Source organism: Myiozetetes cayanensis, unplaced genomic scaffold, assembly GCF_022539395.1.
Source record: "Myiozetetes cayanensis isolate MyiCay16 unplaced genomic scaffold, myiCay2020 scf9, whole genome shotgun sequence".
NCBI classification, from domain to species: Eukaryota; Metazoa; Chordata; class Aves; order Passeriformes; family Tyrannidae; genus Myiozetetes; species Myiozetetes cayanensis.
Genome location: NW_026088185.1, coordinates 32,900,537 through 32,915,982, shown reverse-complemented (window position 1 = coordinate 32,915,982; position 15,446 = coordinate 32,900,537). Strand labels below are relative to the sequence as shown.

At 39.8% G+C, this 15,446-nt stretch overlaps 1 protein-coding gene across 4 annotated transcripts in view; it reads right to left on the bottom strand.

Moving 5' to 3' along the window:
* THSD7B (thrombospondin type 1 domain containing 7B) overlaps positions 1-15,446 on the bottom strand; it is a 306,528-nt gene that overhangs the window by 96,054 nt on the left and 195,028 nt on the right. For all 4 annotated transcript variants that reach the window (XM_050340404.1, XM_050340408.1, XM_050340405.1 and 1 more), the window contains exon 14: positions 4,028-4,222. In XM_050340404.1, coding sequence (XP_050196361.1) covers positions 4,028-4,222 — 195 coding nt within the window. The remainder of the gene's footprint in view (positions 1-4,027; positions 4,223-15,446) is intronic.

Genomic DNA, 15,446 nt, shown 5'->3' with positions numbered 1-15,446 from the left:
AATCTGAATGTTAATATCCAGGAATGTTCCTGAAGCATCTATTAGCTGCTGCCAGTGCTCTGGTGAGCAAGGACAGCGTATTTATCTCCAGGGGCAACCGCAGAACTTGGAAATAGTGTTTTGATGGGTAGATCAAGGAGCAAAATATGAAGTCTTACTCTAGGAATGGTCTGCCCAGAAACTGCTTTGCAATTTCATATAATATCGTTTTTCCCTAATTATCTGATGAAAATAAATTGATTGTTTTGTCTCTATTTGCTCACAATCAATGGTTGCCAGGACAACTTCCAGAGGACTCTACATTAGCCACAACTTCCTCTTTGAGGTTTCTTTACAAATTAGTTAAAGATGTGCTGTGCCCACAAACTGCTTTGACGAAAACAGAAGAAAATAATCCTCAGTAAATTATTAGGGCTGGAAAACATTTCAGTGGTTATGTTTGCTTTTATGTTTTCCTTTGGTCTATTCCTTCAACAGGTTCTAAAAGAAGGCTCTTTCAATAGTTTCAGGAAGCAGCAGTATCCGAATAAACCTTTGGTACAGCTCTCTGTAACTGCACTCTCCATGCCTTGCTCCTGCAGGACTTCCAGGCATGAGAAGGGCCCCCAGTATAAAAGGAAGTTATGCAAAGAAGAGAGTTCATGCTCCCTGCATCCCTACAACTGCTCCAGGGAACAAATGCCTGTACACAGCCTCTAGAGATAAAATCAATGCTTCCCTTGGCACAGGTCAGCCAACGTGCCGTGGAGCGATCTCGATGCTGGCTGAGCTCAGGAATGTCTCTGTGTTTGGCATCTGCACAGAAGGGAGAATTCATCTTCAGTAGCAAACGGCATCTGTATCCCACCCTCAAAATGTTCCTTGGGGACCTCAGACGCGCTAAAAACACTTCTGCAGAAGGTTTTTAAAGCTTTGATCCCAAAAGAAATGTTTCTCTTTGATACTGCGCACAAATAAAACCAACCAAAATAAGTTATATAACCCAACAACCCTCTTCATAGTCTGGAATCAAGAGTAATTTCACCACACACAAGCTGGGTCTCATCAGTACCCGTTTGCATACAAACATGTACCTCCAAAGTAAAGGTCACGGCTGCAGACCCTTCATATCACTGTCCTTCAAGCCCTAGCTCTTTCAAAATTGTATTGCCAGAGTCCTGGAGAATGTAAAATTCACCAGCACAGAGGGATACTAAACGCAAAGAAACTGAACAGTGCCAGCATCTTTAAGGTTTTTTACACAAATGTATGTTTACACTTTTATGTAGGTATTTATGACCAAATTCAGGTACAACTCCTCATACTTCAAGGAAAGTCTTTTAAAAGGTTTTAAATAGACTGGGAGCTCTCTAGTGGCATTTCCAGCATTTTGTGTTTGACAAGCTGACAGGGGCCACTGACTCAGCCCACATGTACAGTTTTATATTCTCCACTGTGTAAGTAAACATGGGAATTCGGGATTTGCCATTGTTTTGTCATCACGGCACTAAGCACATCAGACTCAGGTAAGGATACTAGTAATCTCACACTTATATGACTCTTCTTTTCCAACTTGTCCTGCCACTTGTTTTGCTGGAATCTTCCCACTAAAGATGTTGCTATGAAAGCCCTATCTTGAGGGCAGAAGTGACACTGATCTCATGCTCCTCACAAAGAAATAGTTTTCGAATTAGTGGTGGTGATATTTTTATCATATTCACAAGCTGCTTTAAAAATTACTGTTAAAAATACCACCTCCAAAATTTTTGAGGACAGAAACCCTTCAATTAAATAGTATCTTCTTTTTTTAAACTACATTTCTGAACACTAACAAATATTATATGCATTAAATATTATCAGGTAGTGCATACCGTAGGTAAAAACTATAGGAAACATTAAAAATACAGAAAATGCTTTGTATCCATAGTACAGTGAATTAACTATATTAATTAACTGGAGACTCACCTAAAAACTGTGTTTCATTATAATGACTTTGAATTTTGATATGTTCTGTAATAAGTCTTTTGCTTCTTAAGTAATGACTAATTTTATATGTAGAGTCGATGATGACTTACAAGGTAAAATGAGTAATACTATTAAAAACTGAGTGGAGGGCAAGCAAATACTTAGCGAACAATTAGCAGATTCCCACTAAATGACATTGTTAATGAACTCTCATAATGAAGCCAAAGCATTCACTTGGCCATAGACACACACAGTGATGAACAAGAGGTACAATTCATGCAGGTGAAATGCAGAGATGAAATGAAAATGAATAAAGGACTCTTCTAACATCACAAAATACTTCCTAAAATAGCACTTTCCTTAAACCTTTGCCCAGAGTTCCTGTGGATAACACCTTTTCAAGAGTTTTGGCTACTTCCAATTTTCATAAAGTTTCTATGCAAATACGAGTCAGCACTAATCTCATTCACTTTCCCTTTTGAAATGTGGCCAAACCAACCCCAACGCCTGATTTTGTCCTCCCTTGCTGTTTTCTGGGGTGTCGTGCTGTGCCCACCCAGGACATCCACTGCATGTTCACCACTGCCTTTTCAGGACACCTTTGCTGGGCACAGGCTGAGACCACAAGCTCCATCCTGGCAGGAGAAATGGATCCCAGCAAGGCTGTATGGGGAGAGACTTGTGGTGTTTGGGCACAAGTGCAGGGAAGGTGAGGAGAAAAGCCAGCAAAACCTGAGTATTAGAAACCATTTTTAGTCCCCTTACTTGAACAGATCTGTGCCTGATGTAGAACAGAGTAAGGAAGGGAATAGACAGGATCATACTGTTTTGTAACTTGCACAGATGTTCATAAAGAAAAGTCAGATTTAAAACTACCTGGAAGTATCCACTTAATTCTTACATATTTGCTATTACGTCAGGCACCTGTTATTCTGCCAGGGATCAAAGATTTCTCCTCCTACAAACATACAGGCATTGACATAGAGAACATTTTAGAATGCACTCTTTGCCAGGAACAACAGAGCATTATATAATACTGGGTTTTATGTAAAAGAGAAATCTTTATCCTTTAATGAGCCACACTGAAGAATTGCAGCTTGAAGCCATTATATATGTATGCTGTAATTGTTAGGTACTAAAAACTTGGAATGCTCCAGCAGTAACACACCAAGACATCCATGCAGGCAAGGCCAAGGGGAGTATAGAAAAAAGGAGCAGTATTTTGCTGCCACTCAGTTCCCAGGCTTTATCCCAGCAGATATTCTTACAGCAACGTTACTATTCTACTCCCGAGTGGAAATCTTTGAAGTTTCACCTCTATTAACGGAGCAAACTCAAGCCAACTACACCATAGCTCTCAAAAACAACAGAGAAACATGAAAAGGTGTGAGTGTTGAGGGTAACAATAACAGCCAAATTTCTTGTAAACCTTCTAAGAACATTATAATTTATTTTCATTTGATTTAACAATGTACGTGGGGGAAGACAACTCTCAGCAAAACAAGCAGTTCCAAGCTATTAATGTTAAGGAGTTTTAAAGCTTTTCAGTTTGGTCAGCATTCAAATAACATAATAACAAACCACAACAGCAAGTATGGGAGACTGCTCCATGAAATGGTTTGAACTGGTGAGTTTAATGAATACATAGAAAATTTTGAACAAAACTGTTCTAATGGTACTGTTTTTTCTTTACTCATGGTATTAATTTGCCCTGTTGAACTGTGGAACACTGCTGAGCACAAAACAGCCAGTTTTAAACCTCCTTCAGATTTCAACAGAAAATCACATTGATTTGTACTCTTGTATAGGTGTTTGCTGCATGTTTCCCAGATTAACAGGTCACAATTGCACACAAAGAATGGTCAATGTTCCATTTGGTTTATGTCCAAAACCAGTTTTGAGTTTTCCTGCATTATTCTCATACCAAAATGTGTGTGCATAAGCCAGGCAATGACCACTACCAAAAATCAACTGGGGGTGATAACTACTCTGAGTTTTCCCACAACCCCACCATCAGTCCAACAACACCTGAGAGCATTAATCACAAGAATCTCCATCAGATAAATATTGTAAAATACATCACCTGTGAGTGACCGTCTCCTGCTTCTAGTTGATTCACAGTCAGAGGAGCACGCTGTAAATTTGGACCAGAGGGTAAATGTGCAGTCATCTTTGCAGGGAACGAGGCACTCCTGGACTGGGGATGGCACAGCTCCTGCCCACCGCACGCAGTCACCGACATCGGCAGGGCCATCCTGCTCCGACAGGCACGTGACAGCTGAAAGGAAAGGCACAGATATATTTATATTCTTGTATATATTGTATCATACCCTGTGCAGTCACTCCCTCTGTTCTGTGTGAGATTCGCTCTCCTGGATTAACAGAATAAAGCTGATTTGTTTTTAGTCATTATTCACGGGTCACTCAAAGATGTCCCAGGAGCTCCACAAAACCGTAAAGACACTTTCTTATTTGAGCAGTGTGTTATCAAAATGGTGATATAAATTCAGTATTTTCAAGGAGGCGGTCATTTTAAGGGTTGTGGCAACAGTTTAACCAATGATACATTGTACGACCAAGCAAGAAAACATATAATACTGTGGTTATGTGCCAGAAAACATATTTGGTCGAGGTCAGGATTCACAAGCTCTGATGCACATGGTACTCATGGAACTGAAATCGCTTCAAAGGAAGAAAAAAAAAATTTTAAAACCATAAAAGCAAGCTTCCTTCTCCAAAACTGTCAACTTTTCCATATTTCAGATTAAGGGAATGACTGAGCAGCAAGGAGCTACAGCTAAATGCTTCTTGCAGGAAGATGTAAATACAAGGTCTGGCTTCTCCAAGCTGAGCTCCCTAAATACTATGCTACCTCTTCCGCTCTCCCATTCTCTGCCCGTTGTCCTTTTCAGGACTGTAATGATTAATTTTTCAGGGTGGATATTGGCACTGTATAGCCACGATGGAGGGGAAAAAGTATTTAATGTATAAATTTGAGTCACAGGAAGCCTAGGATAAAACGTGATAAAGTTTCAGTGAATTTATAATAAGTAATTATAATAAATAAAAATAGCCTGCACATCATGGAGTCTTTCATTTCATTAATAATAATTAGTTCTCACAAAATCTCCAAGATTATAGGCTATTTATACCCTACAGTGTAGGTTAAACAAAGCAAAGGAAGGTCGTGACTTGATTAAAGAAATGAACTCAGGGACAGAGTAAGGAACTGAATTTGGCCACAAGACTTTAGTCATGTCAGACTCTCTCATTTCAGGCAAGTCCACACACTGTATCATAAAGGCACTGAAGATGAAATTATTTAATCCAGATTTTAATATTTAACTTTAACAACCTGTGATATTATTTTATGACGATTGCTAAATAATTCAGGTTTCTGGGGCTGCATATAGTTTTCCTCGTTGCCACCACCTAATGTGACTAGGAGTGCATGAAAAGAAAGGGAAAAAGAACTCTGTTTTCTTGCAGTCAAAGGACTTACTGGGGTGTAACTCTGCAATGAATACACATGATTTTGGGGTTTTAACTACAGTACTATATGGGAGCAAGGGGTGGGTTGGCAACCATCTGGAAATAAAAATCCATCTTATTAAAATGTGATTAGATTTCTACGGAAAAAAAATCAGCATTTTGAAGAGCATGCAAAAGGCAAGCAATTGTTAAAAGTCTCTTTAGACTCAAGTGACAGCAAATCAGCATATTAATAACTACCTCCAAATTGCTGATCCTTGCCTTTCACTTTCAATCCCGTGACCCTTCCCAGCTCCCAACTCCGGCAGTCAGACTCAGAGCCGTTCCCCTTCTCAATTACAGGAGGGCAAGGACAGAGGTCAGGGCTCTGTATGGGGACGTGGTGTAATTGCCCTCTTCAGGAAGGTTAAACAAGTAATAGACTCTGATGCCCAAGGTCTGTGTAGCCTCATTACCTTCAGCAAGGACACCACAGATTTGGCAAGACGGATGTGTCCGCGTGAAGTCTGGCCAAGGATACGCAAACCATCTTCTCAGCATCGCTGCAGCTGCTGGCAGGGACGTGAGCACCACCCTGCACTGCCAACCCCGTGCAGCCAGACTTGTGATTGCACAGCAAATAAAAAAATGATTTTTCATGGTTTTGGGCACACAAATAATTCACTGAGTTCGCTGAGTCTATCTGGGTGCTAAAACAGACGGATATATCAGGACATACAGGATCAGGGCAAATCTTTGCCAGACACTACGGAGATTAAAGAGATTGGTGACAACAGACACATGGGTAGAGCAAAGTCTAATTAAAACAGCAAATAATATAGTGCATTATAGATGTATAAGCATGGAGACAAGAAGGAGTTGAAAAGAAAATATAATGAATAGTCTAGTAAGAGACATAAGACCTAAACGAGGATGTCCTGTGAGGTGATTAGGGATGGGTAGGTGGTTGCAAATACAGAATTGCTTCTCTTCTGTACTTTGGGAATTTTTGTAAGTGCAAATCATGTAACTCAATCCAGTCATTCCCAACAGAGCCACAAAGCCTCTGTGCCAGCGAGGAGGCAGCAGCCACAGAGCAAGGAATCCAGAAAGCTTTCCTTGATGCCTAAAACAGTGGTTCTGGAGAGCAAACACTTCACTTGCTTCCCACACTCCTGGACTTCCACACTTCCCAGTGGCATCAGTGTTATTACTGAGCTGCAGGTGGGCACCTCTGTGGTGACCTGACCTGCATCCGTGTCACTTTGTGGGGAGAGCAGGCACTCCTCATTTCACATAACATCATAAAATGCCAGCCACAGGCATCTGGTACCCCTACATACCCCACACCTCCTCAGAAGCAATGTAGGGCATTTCAGTCATATTAGGAGGCAATTCATTTCCACCCAAGAGCCTGCAAACATCTTCAAAACTATGGTAGTGCATGACTTCTTCACTCTAAACTGAATTATCTTCAAAAGCATGAGCTTAATGGGCCTGATCTTTGCAGCATGTCAGTCATAAGTGATAGCAGCATTTCTGCTACATGCTTACAACCATGCTTGAGGTGAGCAGCATGAACTGCTAAAATAAATTAAATAATAAAACAAAAGCCCATTTAGGGCATTTTAATGGATTGAGAAGGGGCAGGCAGGAAGCAGCAGAGATGATGGAGCCATTCCAGTGGTTCAGTTGTGAACTATTCCCCTCGTTTCTGCCTGCTGCAAACTTACTTCCCAATTTAGTTAGCTTTAACTTCTAAGAGAAAAATATTTTCATATACAGGCACTTCTGGAAAGAGAATGAGAGAAATTTGTTTTCAGTGAACCTTCAGGAAAGTAAAATTATTTATCCTCGGTGGTTTCAAACTACTGATTGGTTTGGCTCATATGTAGTTTATGTTGCATAAAAAATATTTCCCCTTAATCCTCAGTTCTGTCACAATGGTTTTAAATAAACTCATACCGCAAAGCCATTTCTGCTATGTCAACATCTGTTTTGTTTTTTTAAGGGGGATACCACTGGAGAGTAAATGCAGTCCATTTGCAGCCCTGTGCACCGAGAAAAAAAAAAAATAAAATCAGAGTCATAAATCCCTCCTAGACATAATGTGTGATTTCTACCATCTCTGCAGCATTTAAAATGGACACAAACATATGAATAAAACAGCTAATAACAGGACACTGCCAGATAAAGGCTTTCAAATTATAATATTGATTCCCACAAAGAGGGGAAATGCAGAATTTCCTTTTCAACTCCCGCTATTCTTTTTTATTACCACCAGTCAACACCACCAAACCGGAATTAAACACTTGGGGCCAAACTGTGAGATGACATTTTAATGCAGTTCTGTTGATACAAAAAGAACTGCTGGCACAAAAATAAAAGTACACCTTCTCTTGTAATGATAAACACAAGATCATGAATTAAATTGAAAGGTAGGTAGGTTTAAGAGGCTAAAAAAAATAACTTTTTGCTGGAAAGGGCTGGAATTGTTTAATTCCACATGGATACATCTGTGAAGGTGTCAACAAAGCCCAGCAATTAATATGAGCAGTGAAAATATTGCAGATGCAACTGCTTTGCTTCAAGGCATCAGTCAAGTGTTAAATGTACAGCTTGGGGAGGAAATTTCCCTTTCTGCTGCTACAGGGTCCTGCTGGGAGACTGAACAAGGACTGCTAACGGGATACTCAGTGCGACAGTCTCCGCCTTCTGGCTTTGTATTTCCACCCACAAGAGCGTGTCTGTGTCCCAGCACCTCAGCATATGGCACACAGGAGCATATGGAAGCTATATTCTTTAACTACATTTCTCTCAAATTGAAAGCAAACAGCAGACACTTGTTCCATAAACTTTTAGATGGTGAAATGAAATGTTTGTACGCTGCCGAGCTGCAGAGGCGCTGAAGGAATCCGTCCTTACATCCTCACCAAAGGATGTCAGCATCAAACTGGGGTGACTCAGGGGCCCTCAGGTGCACAGGCCTGACTTAGAAGAGCACTAGAGATGGTCCTAATGAAAGGAAGTGTATTGAAAATGAAATATTAAAGGCACAGCGTTGCATCCAGTAAGGAAAGATAACATAAATATAGTTCCTCTTAAGTAAAAATCCAATTACAGACAGATGCTGCAATCGTATTCATTTACCAAAGGTATAATCAATTCTCCTTTAAAAATGCATTTCAATGGATTCCAAAGGGTAAAAAGCTAAAGAGTGAGAGTATCAAATGCCAACCAGTAACATTATATTGTACCATGGCACTTTCAATTTGTGAAAACTAAATTAGTGTTTTCAAAACTCTGGAATTAGATGTCATTAGAACATCTGAAAACAATGACTGATAATTCTGGGAAGGTACACTCGGGCCAAACAAACTAAAGCTATGCAGTAGTGCAAATCAAATGGTTGGAATTAGTACAGGAACAACAGGATGAGCTATGAGGTTAGACAAGAGCTCTAACACCCAAGAGCTGCAAGCACAACAAGGTAACAATCTTCCCTGGCTTTAAATTCCAAGTATGTGTGAAAAATCAAAGCCAGCATGTAAAGTCAAAGACATTATTTTAATAGCTTTTTTTCCTTCTCATTGTTCAGAAAAAAAATCTCATTTTGTGTTGCACAATTATTCTAGGTATCCCAATATAATAACACATAATTTCTTACACAATCACTAACGATAAATGAAAAGGAAGGGGTAATACATTCAAAAAAAGGGAAATAATTTAAGAGTCCAGACTTGCTGACTATAAGAATACTCTCATAACTCATGGTGACCTCATTTATTTTCTATATTGATGCTCCTTTACAGTTACAACGAGTTGCTTCAAAATCCCCAGTGGAACATTTGTGTTCTTCTTGGTATGTTTACACAACCTTAATTACAGGAGACCAGAAGCAGACATAATAGAAGATGCAACATAAGGCTCTGCTGAGACTCAGGTTTAAGTCTAAGGCCCTGAGTGTATAAGGACATAAACATACACTCAACTCCAGCCCTTGGATGCAGCAGTGCTCCCTGCACCGAAATGTGTCTGATGTCTGGAAGCAAATCACAAGATAAACGTTAAACGTAAATCTGAAGAGAAGAACAACTGATTCCAGGAAGGACATCACAGACACAAATCTAGTAAAAATAGTTGAGGAAGAGCTGGAACAACTAGTTATGCATGAGAAAAACTGTCTCTGAGGTCAGCAGTTTCCCATTTTGTAATTATTAATGATATTGACAGTAGTGCTAAAGGGCTAACAAATGCCACCAAGCAAACAGTGCTGAATAAACATAGATCCCCACCAACCTGCTCTATAAACAAACAAGAGGAGCCCAAGATGAGGTTGGGATGCAATAAAGATGGTAAATACCAGCTGAAAAGACAAAGGAAAGCAACTGAAATTATTTGCATGAAAAGGGGTGGCAGAAGAAGTGGGCAGAAAAGTTATGTTCAGAGCATTAGCATGGAGAAGAAATTGTAACAGGGGAAAGGGGAGAAGTTTGGGATAGAAGTGAAGGGAAAAAAGCACGCACAACTGTGAAGATTCTTCTCAAGTTAAAGGTCCATGTTTTAGCTGCTCTTTAGGTTGGTTTCTCCCTGCAGCCTTTCCACAGCAAGACACGGACATCAGGAAAAAAACCAGGTTAATGTAGGCACAGGAGCCTCAGATGGAGTCCCAGCTGCAGCTCCCTGGGGGCCACCTCCAGTGCAGCCTCTGCCACTTAATGCCTTCAACTGGACTCACCTCTCTCTGCTCCACCTGAAATAACTCCTTACAGTGCGATTTTTCTTTGATACTTATGGATGAGGTGAGTGATCATTTGGTTTGGAATACCAGACTAGAACAGCTGCAAGAGCTCAGCTGTACATGTCAGTTTTGCCAAGCTGTGTGACCTGATGTTTTATTCTTCCTCATCTGTGAGCTGAACCGCTGGTTTGAGGAGAAGCAAGAAAAAAATACATTGCTATAAAGCCCATTCCTCCTCCCACCCACACAGTGAATGCAGAACACAGGACTGATCATTAATGTTGAGCACTGTTTTCATACAAGGGTTTTCTTATTCTGAGTGGTTCACACTCTGCCTGGCCAGAAAGACAAATAATATGGGTTTTTAATGTTTCAAATTTACTTTGGCCAGAGAATAACTGCGATCTGAGTGCTTCTAAATTATGCAATCAGTCTAAAGAATCTTTCACAATTTTCCCCTTTTTTTCCTAACATTATTATAGGTTTTGAATTGCTTTTACTTTCATTTTCTATTAAAAAGAAAATCAATGGAAGTGCATAAGATGATTAATGATAGAAATTATGCTCCTTTCAGAGAACATAAAATACAGAAATATGCTTATATTTTTCCTCTTTCTGTGGCCCACAATTACTAAAATTACTCCAGTTCAATTTCTTTGTAGCTCCTATCATCAAGTTTTATTTAAGATAAATTATTTATTGCACACTTGAAAATAAAACTAAGACATCCTGTTATAAATACACACATTGAGATGACAGTAAATAGAGAGAATGAAGCATGCCAAATAACACAAGGGAGAGGAAATGGAAAACAAAAACATTTACAGTACTTCTAGGAACTCAAGTTGGAAAATTGCTGATTAAGCAAGCACAGACTTTCTTTTGAAAGCTCTTCCTCAGATATACATTCCCTGGACATGGTTTTTAGTGGTAGCTGGATGAACTTAGAATCTCATGCAGCCTGTTTTATTCCAGCCAGGTCCAGTTTTTGGTAGCACCCCATGGTCATCTCTCAATGGCAGCAGAGAGTTCGACACTGCAGCCAACTCCCATGGCAAAGCCAGCCTTGGGAAGCCTCAGAAGACATCTCTGTAAACTTGCACATTTCAGTTTGCATTTTTTTGGCATTGGTTTTGATAAAATTTAAAATTATCCACTTGCATCAACTTTCAGGTCATTTGGCATTCAAAACACTGGTTTCTGTGGGTTTAGGAGAAAACATGTGGAATCCTGCTCTGGAAGGCAGACACTCTGCCAGTTTACTCCATCTCCCCTTTACAGTGAACGCACAGACACTAAATCCAGAACATAACATAACATACCAGCATATTCACAACTGCCCCAACATTATATTTAAAACATCGTGGTCCCAGGTACCACCTACAGACCTGAATCCCCCCCTTTCTCCTCAGCTCCCCATTCCCCAGCTTTGGCTCTTCTCATTTTGGTATTCAAAACTCTCACTGCCCTCGGCCCCTTCTCAGGGACCAGCACTGCAGACATACATTGGCCCTTCAACAACTTTTCAACTCATCCTGATTTATATTCCTCTCGTAGAAACCTCTCTCAAAGTTTTCTTAAGTACCAATGGATTTTGCAGATATGGCCCTGCATAAAACTTTCCACTTCAACTATCACTTTTCTGAAGAACAGATAAGAATACTAAATGTTTTGAGGTCTGAACTCTGGCTACTCATCTCCAGCCTAAAACTGATAAAACAACTAAAATTACTTTGACTGAAGCTAATAGAAATACATGCTCAAATAATTCATGCTATCTAAATTAAGTATCTTTCAGCCACCATATAATATTGTCCACCTCATGAGAGAAAATAAAGATGCTGGACTTGAGATTGAAGGGTCAGCACAGCCTAAGTACAGTAAAGACACTGTATTTAGATTAAAGGTGAGAGAGGCAGAAAGAGATTGTGAAAAATTTCCCACCCACAACCTCGAAAAATTAAATGTTTGAGGCCTTTCAGGAGATTTACCCAGTGGGAAAACTAAGTAGGCAGATTGGAATCCCAGTAAGAGCAAAGTCACACTCTGATGTGTGGGAGTTCCATACATGTATACATAATGTACAAATTATACACCCAGAAAGGCTTTTTATACTTTTTCCTAAACATTCCTCCTGTTCAGGGAAAAAGTGTTTTACAGAAATCCCACCTCAGGGCATCCTTTCTCTGGAGGAAAAAAAAAGAGAAGACAAATAAAACCAAAAAAAAGACACCCAAATTTGCCAGAAGAGACTAACAGTCCAGGACAATGAAGGGTATATTTCTAAACTGAGCATAGAAAAGACACTGACTCCCATAAGTACAAGAAGTGGTATTTCCCCTGGGTCATGCTAAATGAACTTTGTGTGTGTGTGTGTGTGTGTGTGAGAAGCAGATCCAATAGGTTTGCGTCTTCAGAATTAAAAAAATAATTACACCCATCTTTGCCTGGGTTTGCTGTTCAGACCGTTCTCACTGATAGTATGTTCCTTTTTACTCTCCTTTTGAAGCTAACAGATCTTAAGGGACTATTTGCTTTCTCCTTCTACTCTCTTAAAAACAAGGCAGAAGATCAGAGAAGATGCAAAGGTAGATATCTTTACAGGATGTTATGTTTTCCATACAGTGATCTTCTCTTCCTTTCTTACAGGAGGAAAAAAAGAGAAACATTTCTTGTTTAGCTGCTGATACTTATCTTAAATTTGCACTAAATTGTTATAATTGAGGGGGGTTATAAAGCAGATTGTATTCCTGCTGAAACAATGGGAAAACTCACATTTATTTCAATAGGAAAACAGATCCTATTACACTTTCTTTTTAATGATTCTTCTCTGGACGAAGCATTTGTTTGCAAACATTTGTTTCTAAAGCAATTACACAATCCAAACACTGACTGATCACAATAGGATCGTTCATCTATAACAGATGCAATATTTGGACACAAAAAAATTCTCTTTTGTGGTTTCTTTACCATTGGTTCAGATCATATAATTTATGATTTAGTTAACTGAAAAAAGGAATCCAATGCAATAGAAACAAATTAATACAACAGAAACTAAATTGCATCAGACCTAGAAATGCTTTCCACCCTACTGGAATATTGTTAGTATTTTTAGCTCATCTTCATGTGCTTCATTCTAGCCAACCCCAGGGTAGAACTGGCTAGGACACTTCACTACATTTCCTTTTATTACAGTCTTTCCAGTAAAAACCATTTTAACCTTGGCTATAATAAAATTATCAGTTTGATTCTCATCTTATACCCTCTTTTCACCTGTGAAGCTTTGTTCATCTTCGCTGGAGCTCGGAGCCGTTTCTCCCATAAAATTGCTCTGTGCGTGAATCTTTCCGGATGCAGAAGGTTCCTGCCAACTGTCATTACAACATCAAAGGTTTAAATTGAGGAGCACTTAAAGCAGGGGAAGGTCATCTTTGGAAATTAACTTGGAATAAAATTTCATAGAAGTGGAGGTGGCTGTTCATACCCTGACAGTGCAGCAGCAGTGGACCCACCATTGAGTTCACATGCCTCTCCTGGCTCATTTATCACCAGCTTCCTCCTCCTGTAAGGGCAGAAACACCCCACACATCCCTAGGAAGTCCTCAGTGTCCACACAGAGCATCAGGAGCCGTGCTCACCTCTGGAGAGGCAGGACCAAGCCATGGAGGGCATCATTAAGGAGTACATCAGTAACTCGGACCTGAGGCTGCCTCAGGGACACGAAGCCCAGAGGAACATCTGACCCTTTTCCTCCCTGAACAGGGAACAAATTCCATGTCCAATTATGCCCAGCACTACCATGTCCCTTAAAACCAAGAGGACATAACCAGAGGGACTTCCAAAATTTCCCAAAGTGGTAATTCTTCCATTTTAGAATAAGTTATTTGGAAATAAAATTCAGTGCAGAACCAACTCAATACTTTGAAGATTCATCAAGATTCACATCACATTCCCTTTTCAGAGGCGAGAACCGATATTTGGAATTTTAAGTGTGTATTTCAAAGAAACAGTAAATAGCAGCTTTTTAATTCATCAGAAGCCCAAAGGAAAGGGAACTTTTCATACAAATGTGCTGTACGTGGGAGACTAAGTCTTGCTGTTGCTATAATCAAAGTGTAAATACAGCAGAGCAAGAACTCACAGTAATTTGTGTCTATGAGTAAGTTTGACATGGTAGGGCCAAATAAATTCAGGCTGTACAGCTCTACTGAACTGGGAGATTCCCTGAGCTACTGCACTGGGAAATGCATTCTGCCTTTCCGAGATCATTCGTCGCATCAGACCTTTGTCTCAATTTCTCTTTAAAACTCTGTCTTGTCCTATTTGAAGGCCCACGCTCCAGGGTTATATCTTATCAGTTAATTAACTTTTAGAATAGAAACAGCAAAAATGACTATATAAACTTTGGCTCATATATATCAAAGCCAATGTCAGCCAGTGTGGTTCCTGTGTACCTAATCCAGGAGACTTATAATAAAACCTCATCTTCCATTTACAGCCTGAGGCAATAGTAGGTCTTGCAGAGAGACAGGCGAAGTGAGGAGGTTTAGTAGAGCAATAATGTTGCTCAACAGCTTAAATATTGGTCTAGCTACTAAACTTTATGCCAGGAGGTTCTGGCATTACATTATTAAATGCCAATATTTCATCCACGGTTTTCACTTACTCAGAATAATGCATAATTCATTTCAGGGAAAAAAAAAAAAAAGGTAATTTACTATATTTCTACACCCACCCCCCGAAAGAAAAAAAACCCTGAAGGTAGCACTACTCTTCAGTAGATCAAGGTCACACTAACGAGGAAGTATGGGGATGGTGTGTGTACTATGTCAGTTCTTCACTTAATGAACAACTTAGCAACAACATACTAGAAGCTATGAAAACCATTGCCTTCATTCAGGCCTTTAAGGTGACTGAGCAAGGAATAAAGGAGATATTGATTAAGCTGGAAAGTTTGAATCAACAAATAAGGAAGAGGAGGATTCCTTGGAAGCAACTTTGATTTTTATTTTACTGGCTCTTCACCTAACATCAGCAGATCACACTGATGTGTATTTTAAGAAAAGAAAAATGGGGTTAGAAGGAATTGAACAAGAGCCATGTTTGAAAATAATTTTGCCCACAGTTCAAAATGACCCAGCAGTGAAAAGGATGAAACACAGAAAAAGAATAAAGAATCTCAAGGAAAATTGTAGCCTGACAGGCTGGGAGTGTCCAGCAGCCCCTCACTCAACTCCAAGCACACCTCTTTCTCCAGGAAAGCCCTCGGGCTCCTAACTCCTTTAATTCC